At 39.5% G+C, this 15,102-nt stretch overlaps 2 protein-coding genes across 5 annotated transcripts in view; one reads left to right on the top strand and one right to left on the bottom strand.

Annotated features, from left to right (window-relative positions):
• CYFIP1 (cytoplasmic FMR1 interacting protein 1) overlaps positions 1 to 15,102 on the top strand; it is an 81,739-nt gene that overhangs the window by 52,106 nt on the left and 14,531 nt on the right. For all 4 annotated transcript variants that reach the window (XM_052774098.1, XM_052774099.1, XM_052774097.1 and 1 more), the window contains 2 exons: positions 12,168 to 12,311; positions 13,866 to 13,956. In XM_052774098.1, coding sequence (XP_052630058.1) covers positions 12,168 to 12,311; positions 13,866 to 13,956 — 235 coding nt within the window. The remainder of the gene's footprint in view (positions 1 to 12,167; positions 12,312 to 13,865; positions 13,957 to 15,102) is intronic.
• Positions 4,588 to 8,854, bottom strand: LOC128135296 (fibronectin type III domain-containing protein 9-like). The gene is made up of 2 exons (XM_052774103.1): positions 8,512 to 8,854; positions 4,588 to 6,513 (listed from the first exon to the last, which is right to left on the bottom strand). The coding sequence occupies exon 2, from the start codon at positions 6,381 to 6,383 to the stop codon at positions 5,712 to 5,714; it is 672 nt and encodes a 223-aa protein (XP_052630063.1). The 5' UTR covers positions 6,384 to 6,513; positions 8,512 to 8,854; the 3' UTR covers positions 4,588 to 5,711.

The following is a 15,102-nucleotide window of genomic DNA, read 5'->3' on the forward strand; positions in this document are numbered from 1 at the left end:
TCTGTGCCTTAAGGCAATGCCCAATACTGAGGTTGGAAAGGAGCTTATGTGGGTGACAAGTTGAGAGAGTACATGGCACAAGAGAATAGTTGTGGGCTTTCATGGAGCTACCCAAGTGAGGAAAGTTAGCCTGTATTCACAGGACCAATGCTATGCTCATGTGGGCAGTATTGAGTATTGGAGGGATAGATTTATTCTCCCTGATCACTGCAGATTTATTTTCTTACACTTCAGAATTATTACCTGAGTCTTAACAACAGTTAAAGGTATAGCACATTAACATATATCTGCATTTTTAATATCCAGTCAGAAATATTGATCTACTTCCTACAGCAGTAAAAACCAGCAGTGGTATCTTCAGCAAATCATTTGAGAATATTTAGCACTCTTAATTTTGCATTGTTTTCTTGAGTATCAGGGAGGCAAAATGAAAGTATGGAAAAGAACCATTAAAATATAAGGATCAAATTAGAGGACTGTTGACTAAAAAAAAATTTTTTTAAATTATGTACTCAATTATCCTAGTAATTTATACAAGTGCGCTGTGTCATTTTCATATCTAGCTACTTTCATTATCTAGCTCCTACTTAAACATGAGCATAATTAGCCCTTGCCTTACTGTTATTTCCCACACATCATATCCTAGTTACATGGTGCAATCTCTGTGATTTGCCCAGCAAGCTAGTTTTTGAGAGCTGAAGATACAGCTCAGAAGTTACAAATTTCAATCCTAATATATCTGCTGCATTTGTAAAACTTTCATGCTTTTAAAATGTAAAGGAGGTGGAAAAGGACTCACATGTCTTTAATGTAGAATGTAACAGCTGATTGCCTGGTACTGTGAATAGTGTTTTAAATAATTGTTCTCCAACAGGGAACAGTAAATTATAGGAAAGTGGGATTTTCTTACATTAGGATTATTGTGTTTCTTACTATTTTAGGAATTCACCAGATGCAGTGTAAAGAGCAAAAACCCCACTGAATTTAGTAGAGACTGCTAACTTAATTTATCTAAGTGATGATACAGTGGGGTTAGTGACAGAGGATTAACTGGGGAACCCTTTTTTTATCAGTCAGGTTACATTATTAAAATGAGTTTAGTAATCTTTACTCTGAGAGCTGTACGTTTTCAGAACTCTCGTTATTTTTCCATATGAGCAAGAGCAATCGAGGGTGTTCTTAGATGCATTTCTGGAGCAAGTTTCATAACTAGATATGCCTATTTTAGCAAATATTCCTGACTCTGTAGTTTTAGATATTTACAACAGTATATTTTTATTGAATCTAATGTATTTTGGAATTGAGTATATCTGAATGGAATTTTAGGAGGACATTTCTACTGTATATAGCAAGTAACAGATAGTAATTTTTACATGATAGAGGCAACAAGTTCTAGCGTGTGATGTAATTGCATGATATTATTCTGTGTACTATATAGCCAGGCTTGCCACAGAGCACATCCTTGTTTGGGTCCTTCAACAGTTATATTGTTGAATTGCCTCCTGACTGGATAATAGTGGGGTATGGAGTAGCTATGTATTTTTTACTTTATTGTCTTTTCTGAGTTCTTGAACTACTCAAGATATTCAGGTGAGCACTTCATATTGATCATATGGCCAAGGAATATGACTTTTTATTTTCCCCATTGGACTTTGTTGTTGTTGGTTAGGTTTGGGTTTTTGGCGTTTTTTGGGGGTTGGGGTTTTGGAGGTTTATTTAGCAATCCATGGTGTTTATTTAGGTCAAAACAACAGCATTGTGGTTTCTTGTGTATATGTACACTCACACATGCATGTATTGGACTGTAACGGCTAAACACTTTCTGTGCAGAAGCTTTGCATGAGCAATGTGCTTGCTTAAGAGTAATTAAAGAAATTTTTAGTTTTGATCTCAAAGTGTTCACGTAGTCTCAGGTATTTCTAAATGGATCAAAGCATTTGGTCTATATTAATGTGTATTGATGCTTAGCATAGACAGTTGTGTCCCCATTCTCTGTTGCATCTAAAGCTTTCTGAGCAGTATCTTCATCCAATTAGCAAAACAGAAATGCACAGATACAAATTACTTCTCCTGGCTGACATGGGAGCAGAGCTGTCAGGTGGGAAGGAGCTGACCTGCAAAAGCTCGTCAGCCTTTTAAGTGAGCTGGAGTATTTTAAAAGCTTGTTGAGCATGGTCATTGAAATCCCTTTACTCAGGTGAAGTGTGTGTAGGATTAATGAAATGAATGTTAGGAGATTGAAATTTGGCAACGTGGGCTGGATGCATAAAATACTTAATAATGCACATATAACAAAGAGTCTCTTCTGGGGATTTGAAACTAACTTTGCATGTTAATGAAGTACCTGGTTTAATAGAGGTTGTGTAGACCAGAATTTAAGAGCTTCCTTTCTGGCTTATACAACATCTTTCAAAGATTTTCATGTTTGTATGTCTTCTGCATTTTGTAGATGCTAACTCATTTGTTTTGTGAAAAAAGACCCCTTTGGAAAATACTTCTCAGTGTGAATATAATGGTTTTTATCTACTGCTGGTGCACAAGTTAACATCGGTTTGCACTATGTTGCATCTTGTTATCAGTTTAGTAATCACTTAGCAAGTTTGCCCCTTGCTAGATCACTGTTAAAACTGGACAGTGAACTACCAAAACACAGAATTGCCAGAATGAACCTGAATGAATCTGTAATAAAACTTTCTGAGCAAGAGACAAAGAATCGTGTAGCTCTGTGTGTGTGTGATGACATGAGTTCTTCAACAGTAGTGCAGAAGTCAGATGATGCTCATTATGCATTGCTCATTTGCAGTGGCTGCAAGATGGTCCATTGCTTATGAGGTGATATAAATATTTATCTAAGTAGTGCAGAGTAAACTCCTTGGGTGGAATGATTTTATATTTAGATGAGGTAAATCCCATTCCTGGAAGCACTTCCACGGTAGCTCCTTGCCATCTCAATTTGATACATGTGTCTTTTTGTATATATGTGTTTGTGTATAAATAACAAGATTCAGTAGGTGAATGCCTCAAAACTGCTTTAAGACTCAACTGCTCCTTGTTCTCAGTATGGTATATAAATGTCTGTATAACATATAATTGCATGTAAATATATGTATTGGACTGCCTTAAAACCCACATAAAGAAACAGAGATGCAGAGAGTAACAGGTTTTCAAGGGCCCAAGATGTTGGCAGAGATGAGAATATGTCTCTTGGCTGCATCCCTTTAACATTAAAATCATCTTTTCTCTCTTTGATGAAATCCAAGTCAGAGAATCATTACCGTTAATTTGATTACAAGATCATTTTAAAGCATTTTTTTCTGTCCCCGCTACCCAGCCACCCCTTTTTGGCAGTAAACCTGTAGTGTTGGCTTATGCTCTGAAGAGAGTTTTTCAGTGTCTGTTTCATGAAATACCTTCATCTGAAACAGCAGTAAACTGTTGTTGTCTTCAGAGTTTATTTAAGACTGATGTGTAAGACAAAGAAGAACATGTGTCAGCTGGAGAAAATGCTATGTAGGGGGTGGAGAACACATTATTGCTAACTTAACACAATAAAGAATGCCTTTTGAAGTGTTTTCTAAAAGTAATACTTGCCCTCATTCAGCATGTGTTTCTGTGTGTTGTACCTATCCTAGTAGGAAAAAGTAAAGATGCTGCCTCAAACTTATGCCAGCTCCCGTCTTCCTAGCAATATGAGAGTTGACGTCTTTCACAAGTTGTGGGAAATGTTGTCAAAATACAGTAGCTGAAAAGACCCACTGCCTGCTGTGAAATACTCAGTGGGCACTCTCTTGCCAAAATTGTACACCCCGTCGGCTTTCAGGGCATGGTGGAAAGGGATGGCAGCTGCCCAGCCAGCAGTTCTCCAGCCTTTACTTTACAACTGAGCTGTGTCAACAAGAGCTGACTTTATGCATACGTTCGTATCAATAGCAGTTTAAAATGCCTGCAGTCAGAGTGTATCTTTGTTTTTCAGATGTAGCATAGCGTACAGCAATACTAAGATTTATTATGTTTTTATGGAACACAAATGCACTTAAGAGATTTAAAACAGGGTGACTGTCATGGTTTAACCCCAGCCAGCAACTGAGCACCACACAGCCGCTCACTCACTTCCCCCCACCCAGTGGGATGGGGGAGAGAATCAGGGGAAAAAAAAGTAAAACTCTTGGGTTGAGATAAGAACAGTTTAATAGAACAGAAAGGAAGAAACTAATAATGATAATAATAACAAGAATAATATGACAATAATAATAATAATAAAAGGAATGGAATATACAAAACAAGTGATGCACAATGCAATTGCTCACCACTCGCTGACCGATGCCCAGTCAGTTCCTGAGGAGCGATCCACCCCCCCAGGCCAACTCCCCCCAGTTTATATACTGGGCATGACATCACATGGTATGGAATACCCCTTTGGCCAGTTTGGGTCAGCTGTCCTGGCTGTGTCCCCTCCCAACTTCTTGTGCCCCTCCAGCCTTCTCGCTGGCTGGGCATGAGAAGCTGAAAAATCCTTGACTTAGTCTAAACACTACTTAGCAACAACTGAAAACATCAGTGTGTTATCAACATTATTCTCATGCTACTTGAAAGAAAATTAACTATCCCAGCCAAAACCAGGACAGTGACCTATATGTGTAAGCCAGACAAAACTTGTCATGTTGTGAGGGTGAACGGGTTTCTGTCCAAAGGGCCTTTCTTGGCACTTTGCCATGAAGCTCAAGGCAGAGTGAGTTGATTGGCAGATTTTCTTATTACAAAAATAAAATATGTTTTGGCATGTTTTTACTTCCTTGCCCCTTCATTATACAAAACGTACTGTACGGTTGGATAGAAATTTGCAGCTGGTGAATGAGTTTCATCACTAAAACTGAAAGAGAAAGAGAGAAGGAAAGGCCAGCAGTTGCTTCTCTGAACTCTTTTTCCTCTATAGGGGAGTCACTCGCCCCTGGAGCAGAAGGTGGCTTGTGGTGGGTGCAGAGGAGTGCAAAATACGATAACCCAGGATATTTCCTTAGTTTCATTAGAAGTGTCCTTACAGAGTCACTATCTTGCATATGTTTTTAGGCCTAGGGGAAATTTGAAAGACAGATGAAAGGATACCATTAAAATCCTGGTGAGTTTAGCTTACATGCTGAGATTGACCTCGTTCAGATGGGAGCTATGGAGAGCACCACGGTCAGTGAAGTGCGTAGTCTTGAGTGTAGTAGTTTGTAGTGTGTAGTTTGAGAAGCAGTCAGGATTGTGGGGGTAAAACTCACACTGGCAAACCACTACATACACTTGGGGTGTATGTTCCCGTTGCCTGTAGTGCTGTCTCAAAACTTCTACTCAGTTTTATTTATGCTAGTAAAAAAAAAAAAAAGTCTCTTGGTTACTTGATTAATTTTTATATTTGTTTGCTGTTTTAGACTAAAGAAAAGCAACCAAAAAATCCCCTCAAAATGTAAACCGATTATTTGCTACATGCTTAATTTTTAAATAATGGAGTGTGGCTGAAGTGCTCACTTCTTGGGAATCTGAACGTTTGCCTCTGAGTACCTCTGGCTGTGTACGGGCTGTTGGAAAGGGATGTGACACCGGAGGTACAGCCAGGAGTGCTGCGGTGAGCGGTCGGAGCTCCCCGTTGTGAGCACCGACAATGCATGCAATGTGTTTGAAGCAGTTGGGATGTCGTACGTAGTAAAAATCTCCTCCCTGACAAAAGGTTTCTAACTTATAGCAGAGCACTGTCCTGTCGTTGGCACTTGTTCCCAGCTTTTGGAAGTTGGCATGATGGGCTCCTTGCATGCTGAGGGATTCTCTATGATTGTGGCCAGCTGGATGCCACCTGCATGCTTTTCCTTGGTGTCCTGCATCAGTTGGCTCTGCCCGCTGAGCTCCTCCGAGGCGTACGCTGTGCTTTTGGTCCACGCCTTCCCGCGGTCTTGTTTGGAGGTCCCCTTTCGCCCTTGCAAACGCTCGCGTCTCCTGCGGCACAGGAGGTGCAAGCAGCCATAGAGGAGGATTGCGGCGATGATGAGGAGCAGGACGCTGCTGGTGAGCCAGATGCCCAGCGCCAGCTCTTTCTTGGTGTTGCTCGCAGATGCCGGGTCTTGTTCCAGCGTGTTAAAAACTCTGCACTGGTCACTGGAGGGGTTTGCGGACTGGCAGGTCACGCACACGATGTATGTCGTTAGCGGAGTTAGGTTTTCAACAACAAAGGAGGAGTGGCTGGCAGGCACTCTCTCTTCCTTCTGAAAGCTCTTTCTTGAGTAACTGGATAGCATGCTGTTCCAGTTAGGGTGGTACATGATGCTGTAAAAGCTGTCGGCACAACTGGCCATTTTTGGCCAAATTACCATAGCCGTGTTTCCTGTGATGTTTTGGACGATTATTCCCATTGGGACGTTGCTCTGGTGGTTTTTTTTTTTTCTCTCCCAATGCTGTAGAAAGGGAAGGTGTTTGTTTCCCAGGGAGGTAACTGAGAAGCTGCAGCACTGGGGATGTTGTATGGATCTTAATCGTAGTGCTCTGTAATTTAGGAAAGGAGTTTATTAGGAAACTATGCTCTTATTTTTGGTACTGCTGTGTAAAAGTGGGAATTGGAAGTTCTTAAAGTTTGGGGTATTTTAAACTCTGTATTTCTTTCCCAAGTGAAAGAATAAACATATGCTTATAGAAATTCAGCTGGAGCTGCTGCCTGTACAGGTGACCCGTTGTATCTTGTCTCCATGAGAGATGGTGCGTTTTGCAGAATTTGCAATCGGGGAACCACTTTCTTTCACCATTTTTTTTCAGATGACTGAAAAAGAAATGCAGCATTTGTTTTTGTCTCTAGTCTAGTATCTTGCATTTTATTTTACTTACTTGGTGTTTTACATAATCTCAAAGCTTGCTTTTGTGAGCAATGAATTTTCTTACGTTAAGTGGCAAGAGAGGGGTGGCAGGAGTGGCTATTGAGGGATAAATGCCTCTACCATCCGCAAGTCTTCATTTTTGCCAGTCACAATCAACTGAAACACAAAACAGTATGTGGGAACATCACCAGATATTATTTTTTCTCCAATATAATTTTATATTAGTTTCTTATTCAGTGACATTCTCTATTTTTTGCTGGTGAGTTAGCACATCTGTAGCCACTGCTAGAGCAGCAGTGGCTGTGATGACTACATTGGTGGCATCAGCATCACAATATTTAGTCTTGATGCTAGTCAGCCTCTTGGAAAACCTTTCTCAAGCTAAGCTTAGATGGTGAAACACAGCTTTCACTATAGCATACCTTTTGGATAAATAGTGGGTTTTTAAAAAAGGCCTAATACTCTGTTCTGTTCTAAGCGATTGTATGTAATTCCATAGTCTGTCTGCCCTGAACTTATGCTCCTCCTCATTATAAAGTTAAAACTAGAAAAACAGCCAGTATTTTGAGATTCTCAGTTTGTGTTACCACTGTAAATAATGAAAGGAAAACATCTATTTTCTGCAATTTTCTAAACAAGTCTATTACAGAATATACATTAACAGCCAGTGGGTATTTTCATTTGTTTGGCATGGTTTTTTTGCTTTTAGTGTTGTGAGGGTAACTTCTGAAAAAGAGCCTACATCAGCAATTTAATCTGATTCTCTTAGTCAGTTTCTAGTGGCACTCGTGAAAGTTTTTTCCACTGTGAAAGTTTCTTACTTTTTTTATGAAGATAAATGTCCATGACAGTAACACTGTATTTCATTGTTTATGACTTCATTATAAACACTAATTATTTTTTTAATGATCAGGTTTAAAATGTTAATTCTCCTGGCTAAATAACAACTGGCTATTGAAAATTCTCCTGATGAAGAAAGCTTGTAAGATTTGCTCATAACATATTCTGAAATTATTCTGTAATACTTTTATTGTATTTTATTAGATAGGAGGCTCACAAAATCTATATTATTCTAGTAGGATTTTGATAGTTATATTAATAGGAAGAATTCTATGACTGTTTATGTATGAAAATTGTTGCTCGAAGGCTTTTGGATTATATTTATTGGGAAGTGGGAAGAAAAAGATGTATGTTTATTTTCATTACAATGTAAAACCTTAGATATGACTGATCTGGGTAGATGCTGCCATTCTAATTGTGTCGTAACTGCACCCTCTTTGATACAGCAACAATATAATGGAACTGAGTTCGCTATCAAATAAACTTATTAGACAGACACATTTTGGCATTTATGCAGCTTTTGCAGATATTAAAATTGGGTGCATTAGTAAGATTGGAGCTTTTACTTGCTCAGTTGTCTTCTCTGTAGCCGGTAGATCCCAATTACTTAAAATTATAATTTATTTTTTATAGAACACTTCCTAACACAGTCTAGAAACAATAGTTTCATCCTCACAGCATTTTGTAAGTAGAATGTCTGGATTTTAATTAAATAACAGTAATACATTTCTATTGTTACAAAACATCAGTTATTAGGTGACACATAATTACTGACATGTAAATGTTTGGAAAACCCATTTGATGTTTTACAGATTATAAAGTCAGTACTTACCGTCACTTCCTGATGGAAATTTCATATAGTGATGCTGCTGTGAAAATTATATAAACACTAAGTTTTCTGTATCCCTTTTCACATGAGTTATTTCCTGCCTGATCTCTCTGCTTGCTGGTTTGCTTTTTCTTCCCCTCAGATTCCCTGGACTGAATTCTTATTGCTTGGTGCTTTCAGTTTTTTTCTCCGATGCTGCTGGTGGCATGGTTTCTTTGTCTCTTCCACTTAAATTCATGCAAGCGCACATCTTGTCTAGATGCTGTTGCCTTGCTTTTCAAAGAACATACAGTGGAAAAAAAAGTCTTTTTCCCCCTCTCTTGCTTGCCTCGCCTTGGACAGTGTACTGCCTGAACATCCCTGTTATATGCTCTTGTGCATGTACCCGTGATGCTGTGAGTGATTAATGTTAGCACTTTGATGACATCAGCAACTAGCAACTCTTTTTTTTTTTTTTTTTTTTTTTTAATTTAAGTAGGGGAGGGAGCAAGCATGGCTTAAAAAATAATGAACTCCCTCTTTCCTTCCCTCCCTCTCCACCCCCACCTTCCCTTTGTTAGTGGCTTCTTCCCTAAGCATTTTATGCTTCTGTGCATTATGGGGGGGGAAGCAGCAGTGGCGCGTGATAGTGTTTTCTAAATACCTTGTCACAGTTTATAAAGCTCTGCTAATCCAGCGTTTACAGGTGGACCATTTTAGGTACTTCCCCATGAGGGTTACATTAAAGAAAGATGTATTTCTAGTTGGCTGGCTTCTTATTGTTATGTATTGGTGAGTTTTTAAATACTGAAATCATGTTTTTAGGGCTTGCTTTTCTATGACAAGTTCCTGCTGTGCGAAGAGGAGTTCCCTCCTGTTAACCTCATGGCAGTAAAATGCTTTAACCTACTGAAGTAAAATTCTCCTTGCACTATAGCCAAAATAGATAGTTTGGACATGTTTATTGTAGACACCTACCTGATTGGAAACATCAAAAGCAAAAGATTAAATCTCACCCTTTTAGGGACAGTTGTATAAAAGCTTAGTATATTGGGACATTCATCTGCACATATTTTCTTACGGTTTTACCAGTTCTCTCCCCCATCAATGCCCCAGACCCCTTTTCTGTATGCAGAGAGGTATGGAAATGCACCCGTTGTACTAGAAGGATGCCGCTTTAGGCTGTCCACCCAGTGGGGTGTGTTTGGAGTTTAGCCTTTCAGCCAGCTCCAATCTAATAGCAGGACTGTGTCTATTTTAGTTTGCATTCACAGAAAAGATGGGTGAGTATTTGGAAACAGCCCTCCTCCACAAAATCGACATAAGCCTGTGGTCCTTAGAACAGAGCTTCCCAGACTGACAGATGGCTGAGGCCAGGGGACCCTCCAGAGCAGGGTGACCTGCAGCAGGTTGCTCAGGGACGTGTCCAGTCAGGTCTCGAACGTCTCTGAGGAGAGAGACTCCACAACCTCTCTGTTTGACCACCCTCACAACGGAGATGCTTTTTCTGATGTTTAAATGGGATTTCCTGTCTGTGCCCATGGCCCCTTGTCCTGTCACTGGGCACCACTGGGCACAGTTGGCTCCATCATCTTTTTTACTCCCCCCATCAGTTTCTTATGCACATGAATGTGATCCCTCTGAGCCTTCTCTTCTCCAGGCTGAATAGTCCCAGCCCTCTCAGCCTTTCCTCATAGGAAAGGTGCTCCAGTCCCTTAATCATCTTTGAGGCCCACTGCTGGGATCTCCTGTATGTGTCTCTGTCTCTCTTCTGTACTGGGGAGGCCACCACTGGACCCAGTACTCCAGGTTTGTCTCACCCATGCTGAGTAGAGGAGATGGATCACCTCCCTCGACCTGCTGGCAGTGCTCTGCCTAATGCAGCCCCGCTGGCTGTTGGCCGCCTTTGCTATGAGGGCATACTGCTGGCTCGTGGTCAGCTTCTTGTTCACCAGGACCCTCAAGATAAGAAAAACAAAAAAATCCCCAAACCTACCTTCTGCAGGTCAGGCTGTCTCAGTATATAGTTTCATCACACAGATGGAGACAGAAGTTCAGGCACTTAAGAAATATAACTAAAACTTTAGGTAAATTTCAGTACTGGCAACTTCTTGAATTTTTGCATTGCAGAAATAAATTGCTGGTTATAAATTTCTGTGGTCATTGAAGCAGGATAAAATTATGTAATTTTCTATGTGTGAGTGTTTTAATAACTTATGCAAGGTTTCTCACTTAGGTCAGGAGCTGCCTGATTCAGAAAGTTGGTTTTGCATCTCTGGTTCTCTCTCATTATGACCTAGATGGTTTCTTCTGAGCCTGTGCTGTCATGTATTTCTTTCATAGTGCAACAATTTTTGACGCACGAGGGTTTGTGAAGGCGAATCTAAGGCATCCACAAAAGGTGGCCAAGAAGTGTTAACCTGTTGCTAAATTTGCATTTGCTATATATCAGTCTAGAATCCAATTTTTTAATTTCTAAGACAACGGTTCAAAACACGTTGGAAACTGGTGTTTATATAGAGATTTACAACAAAAATAAAACTGTATCTTCTATCCCAATCTCTTCTAAAGATGATTTGTAAGTCCTTTTATGAGACTAAAATCCTCCAAGAGCTTGGTAGAGTTTAATGACTTGAATTCCTAGTAGTTTCTTTGTGCAATGCCATGTATTACAGTATCTGGTATTGACTTGCATGGATAATTGGAGCAGGATCTGCACTGAAGGGAAGGTCAATGTTCTTCCTGGATACTGGTGAAGGAAAATTTTTTGTTACAGCTGATGTGTGTGGAATTGAAAGTCTAGCAGTATGCTGTCTTTCATGCATGTATTGGAAAGAGTGATAACTGCAGAAAAGAAAAGGAAGCACAATGGAACCTTCAGCAAGAAAGGTTGACAAGATTCCCCTTTAAAATTAAATTTCAGGATATTAGGAGAACAACCCACTTACAGAAATCGAGGGTGTTAAGTTAGGTAACTCCTCTTTGATCCGCAGCTTCAGCAAGCAGTTCCTAAATCCCTACACAGCATCAGCGTGTACAGTTGTGTTTGCTTTGAAGAAATAGCCATTAATATGGCAAAGCACCTGGTCCTATTTATACAACTCTGGAATAATTTCCATGAGGTTACATCCCAGACTTAGATTTGCTTTGATCTTCTGTATAGCTAAGGGGTTTGAAAAAGAGAGATCCTTATTAATTAGTTGCAGAGCAGTAACTGCAGAAGGCTGGTTTTTTGTAGTTGAGTCCTCAAAGATCTAAAACACCTATTATGAACTAAAAATTGAAGTAACTTCTTTCAAGATGTTTTGTACATAAAATGGACGATATAGGAGCAGAAGCTGTGCTTTAAATTCAGGGATCTGAGAGTTGGCATTGACTGCTCTTATCCTTTTATACCTGTGTAAATAGAAAAATACAAAAGAGGAAATGTTCATGGCTTTATAAATGGTTAAGTGGAAGATGCGTGGTGGAAAAAAAAGCATTTACAAGTTTTTCTTGCTAATACAGAGATTTTGGTTGGAGTTCCTGCCTTACAAAAGGGAAGCTTTGTATTTTAACCTCTGGAGAGAGAGAGAGACAAAGTTATTATTAATATGCTTTAAAATGCTGTTTAAATGAGATTATTATAAAGATGCAGTCAGCTGAAATTGTCATTAATTGTGTCTGTTCTCTCGTTTTAGGCATTGAATCTGGCATACTCCAGCATCTACAGCAACTACAGGAATTTTGTTGGTCCCCCTCACTTTAAAGTCATCTGTAGACTTCTTGGGTATCAGGGTATTGCTGTGGTGATGGAGGAGTTGCTGAAAGTTGTCAAGAGCCTGGTATGCCAATTGTCTTTCATTTTCTGCTATTCCAAATGGTTTCTGATAGGAAATGTCTCAAGAAAAACAAAGTGAAAGTAAGGTGTCAGATAAAACTAATTAAAATCTTACTTCCACTGAAGTTCAATATAAGCTGTGTTTGAGAGTACTCAGTGTCTTGTGAGAGCAATAGAAGATGTGCCTTGGTAGCCTGAGCAGTGTTTTGAAAACCTTGGATTCTTCACTGGAGATGAATTTAATTTGTGGAGACCTCTGCTGTTATGTCCTGGGTAAACTCTGGAAAAGTATGACTGTTTCACATTAGTTGATTTCAACTTAAAGATTGTACTGTAAATTCACTTTCTCGATATTTTTTTGACAACAGCTGGAGTGTGCTTTCTGCCTTGCCTAACTTCAGGGCTTTCATTAATAACATCATTGACAGATGACGCCTTAATAACAAGGAAGGTTTAATCTCTGTGCTTGATCTAGCAATGGATAGCATCAAGCCTATTTAGAAGAGTGCTCAGACCAGATGTTGAACAAGTTATCTATACAGCCTAGGTATCTTGTATTGAAAAGGGTCTTTTCTGTAACTAGGAGGAGGTTGAGGGACTGGCTGTTCCCTGTATTATTAGTATCTGTGTATATAGTCATAATGCATTGCAGTTAAGTTTAAGCCAAAGAAATTGTCTTTTCCTCTCTTTCCCTGTTGCCTGTAAGGAGCATGCTGCCAAAATAATCCAACTATACTGGGGGGTAGCTGTAGTATTCATAATCTCACTTCAGACACTTGACACATTCAGTTTGTTTACAGTAATTCCCACAATGTTCTAAGTACATTTTTTGCAATCTAGAAAGGCTGGAGCCTGCTTGAAGTGGTGCTGTGGTCTAATCTCCAGGGAAAGAGGAAAACACAGATATTTTTTGTGGTTTGGGGTCAAGTGTTGGTTTGTTGTTTTTTGGGGAGATTTTTATTATTATTTATTTAGGTGGTAGATTGTCTCAATTCATTAAAAGTAGCACTGAATGCTTGGGCATTTATAAAGAAGGTTAAAAGGCCTGGGGGGAGGTATCCTGCTGATGCAGATGTTCAGATGTAGGGAGACAGGTATGAAATAGGTGTCTAGTGGGAGGAAGGTAGACTGACTGTAGGCTGGGACTGTGTCTTAACTGGTATGCCCAGAATAGCCAGTTTGAGCTGTTACAGACATACCTGATGCTAAGGATTTTTCTCTTGTTGCTTTTGAAAGCATTCAAATGCAACTTTTTTACCAAAAATCTAAAAGATGATTAGACAATAGAGACAGTCTGCGAGAGAAGAACATGATTTCCTCTTTTTTAGCTTCCTGGCCTTAGCTGTTGTGCCACTCTTCCTGTAGCAAAAGGTGGTTAATGCCATATGAAGGGAAGTGCAACTGTATTCATTTGAAAAATTTTTAAGATGATGACTGACAGAATTAAATGCAAGATTTTTAGAGCTTGTTTAGTTCATGTGTAGTTTGAATGCAATTTGTTGTAAAGTTTCCTAGTTCAATAACACTAACATGTTTACACACATCTGTTTTCTCTTAGTTACAAGGGACCATTCTTCAGTATGTCAAGACCCTAATGGAAGTGATGCCCAAGATCTGTAGGTTACCGAGACATGAGTATGGTTCTCCAGGTTAGTTCATGTTTGGTGTTACCATAGCAGCCTTAATAAGATGATACTAATCACTGCCTTCTGGATCATGCGTACCTCTGTCTTTCCCTCCCTCTCTTCTCTCTCCTAATAATCAGCACTTAGTCTGTTTGGGGTTTTTTTTTTCATAATAAGAATCATGGAATGCTGGGCTTTCTGAAAATACTTGAAGTTTTAAGACTTCTGTGTGACGGCATTACGACATAATTGATCTTGAGCTGGGACGTTCACAATGGTTTCTGTTCCTAGTCTTTCTCATAAGTGTGTTGAGCTTTTCCCTCTGCAAGTTAGCCTCTCACACTTGTTCTGTTTAAATGTCTAATTTAAATAACCCTGATTCTCTGGAAAAGCCTCTGTTCCCTATTCCTTTGTCCTTATCAAATTTAGGATAAAGGGAGTGATACTGCTGAGAGGCAAACTGGTCTTGCCAGAATAGTTATGTCTGAGGCTTGTGTGGGGTGCATCTTAGCCACTTAACAGGAGGTGTGACAGTTGCAGAAGAAATGACTTTGAAAGCTGCTTGCCACTATGGAGAAATAATTGGCTAATTAGTATTTATCACAATGTTCACTGAAATTCTGAAACTGCTTCCCCCCCTTCAAAATATTCCTCCTCCACAACTTCTAATTAACACAAATTAATCCTTCCATGTGCCACCCACCTCATGAGTATATCTTTATTTTTCCAGAGTTGCATAGGTTTATTAAATGCCACTCCAATTGGAATGAGGTTGGCTTTTTTTTCCACTTCCCACAGCTTGCTTGACGCTCATTACCAATGTTAAATGAAATTGAGGACTTACTAAGTGTTTCCTTCCTGTTTTTCTCCCTGGAGTGTAGAAATGGATGAATCATGGTACTTAGCAGTATAAAAATAATCTTATCTGAGGTTTTTAGCCACTCATTAAGGTCTGACTGCAAAAGCAGTAGGTATTCTCAAATATAGATCATGCATCAGCAGGGTCTGTGAGATGCTACAGGTGACATTAGGAAGCTCATAGTCTCTTGCCAGAAGTCCTCACCTGTAAGGAGTAAGTATTTGGCAGGAGATGCCCAGGGACTTAAGCAGAAACTTTCTCTTGAGGTTAAAAGCAATCCATCCTATAGGAAAGGCAAAACTTTACTTGTG

Source organism: Harpia harpyja, chromosome 22 (genome assembly GCF_026419915.1).
Source record: "Harpia harpyja isolate bHarHar1 chromosome 22, bHarHar1 primary haplotype, whole genome shotgun sequence".
Taxonomy (NCBI): Eukaryota; Metazoa; Chordata; class Aves; order Accipitriformes; family Accipitridae; genus Harpia; species Harpia harpyja.

Excerpts from the sequence above, each read along its gene's own strand:
- LOC128135296 (XM_052774103.1), bottom strand. The coding sequence starts at position 6,383 with ATGGGAATAATCGTCCAAAACATCACAGGAAACACGGCTATGGTAATT.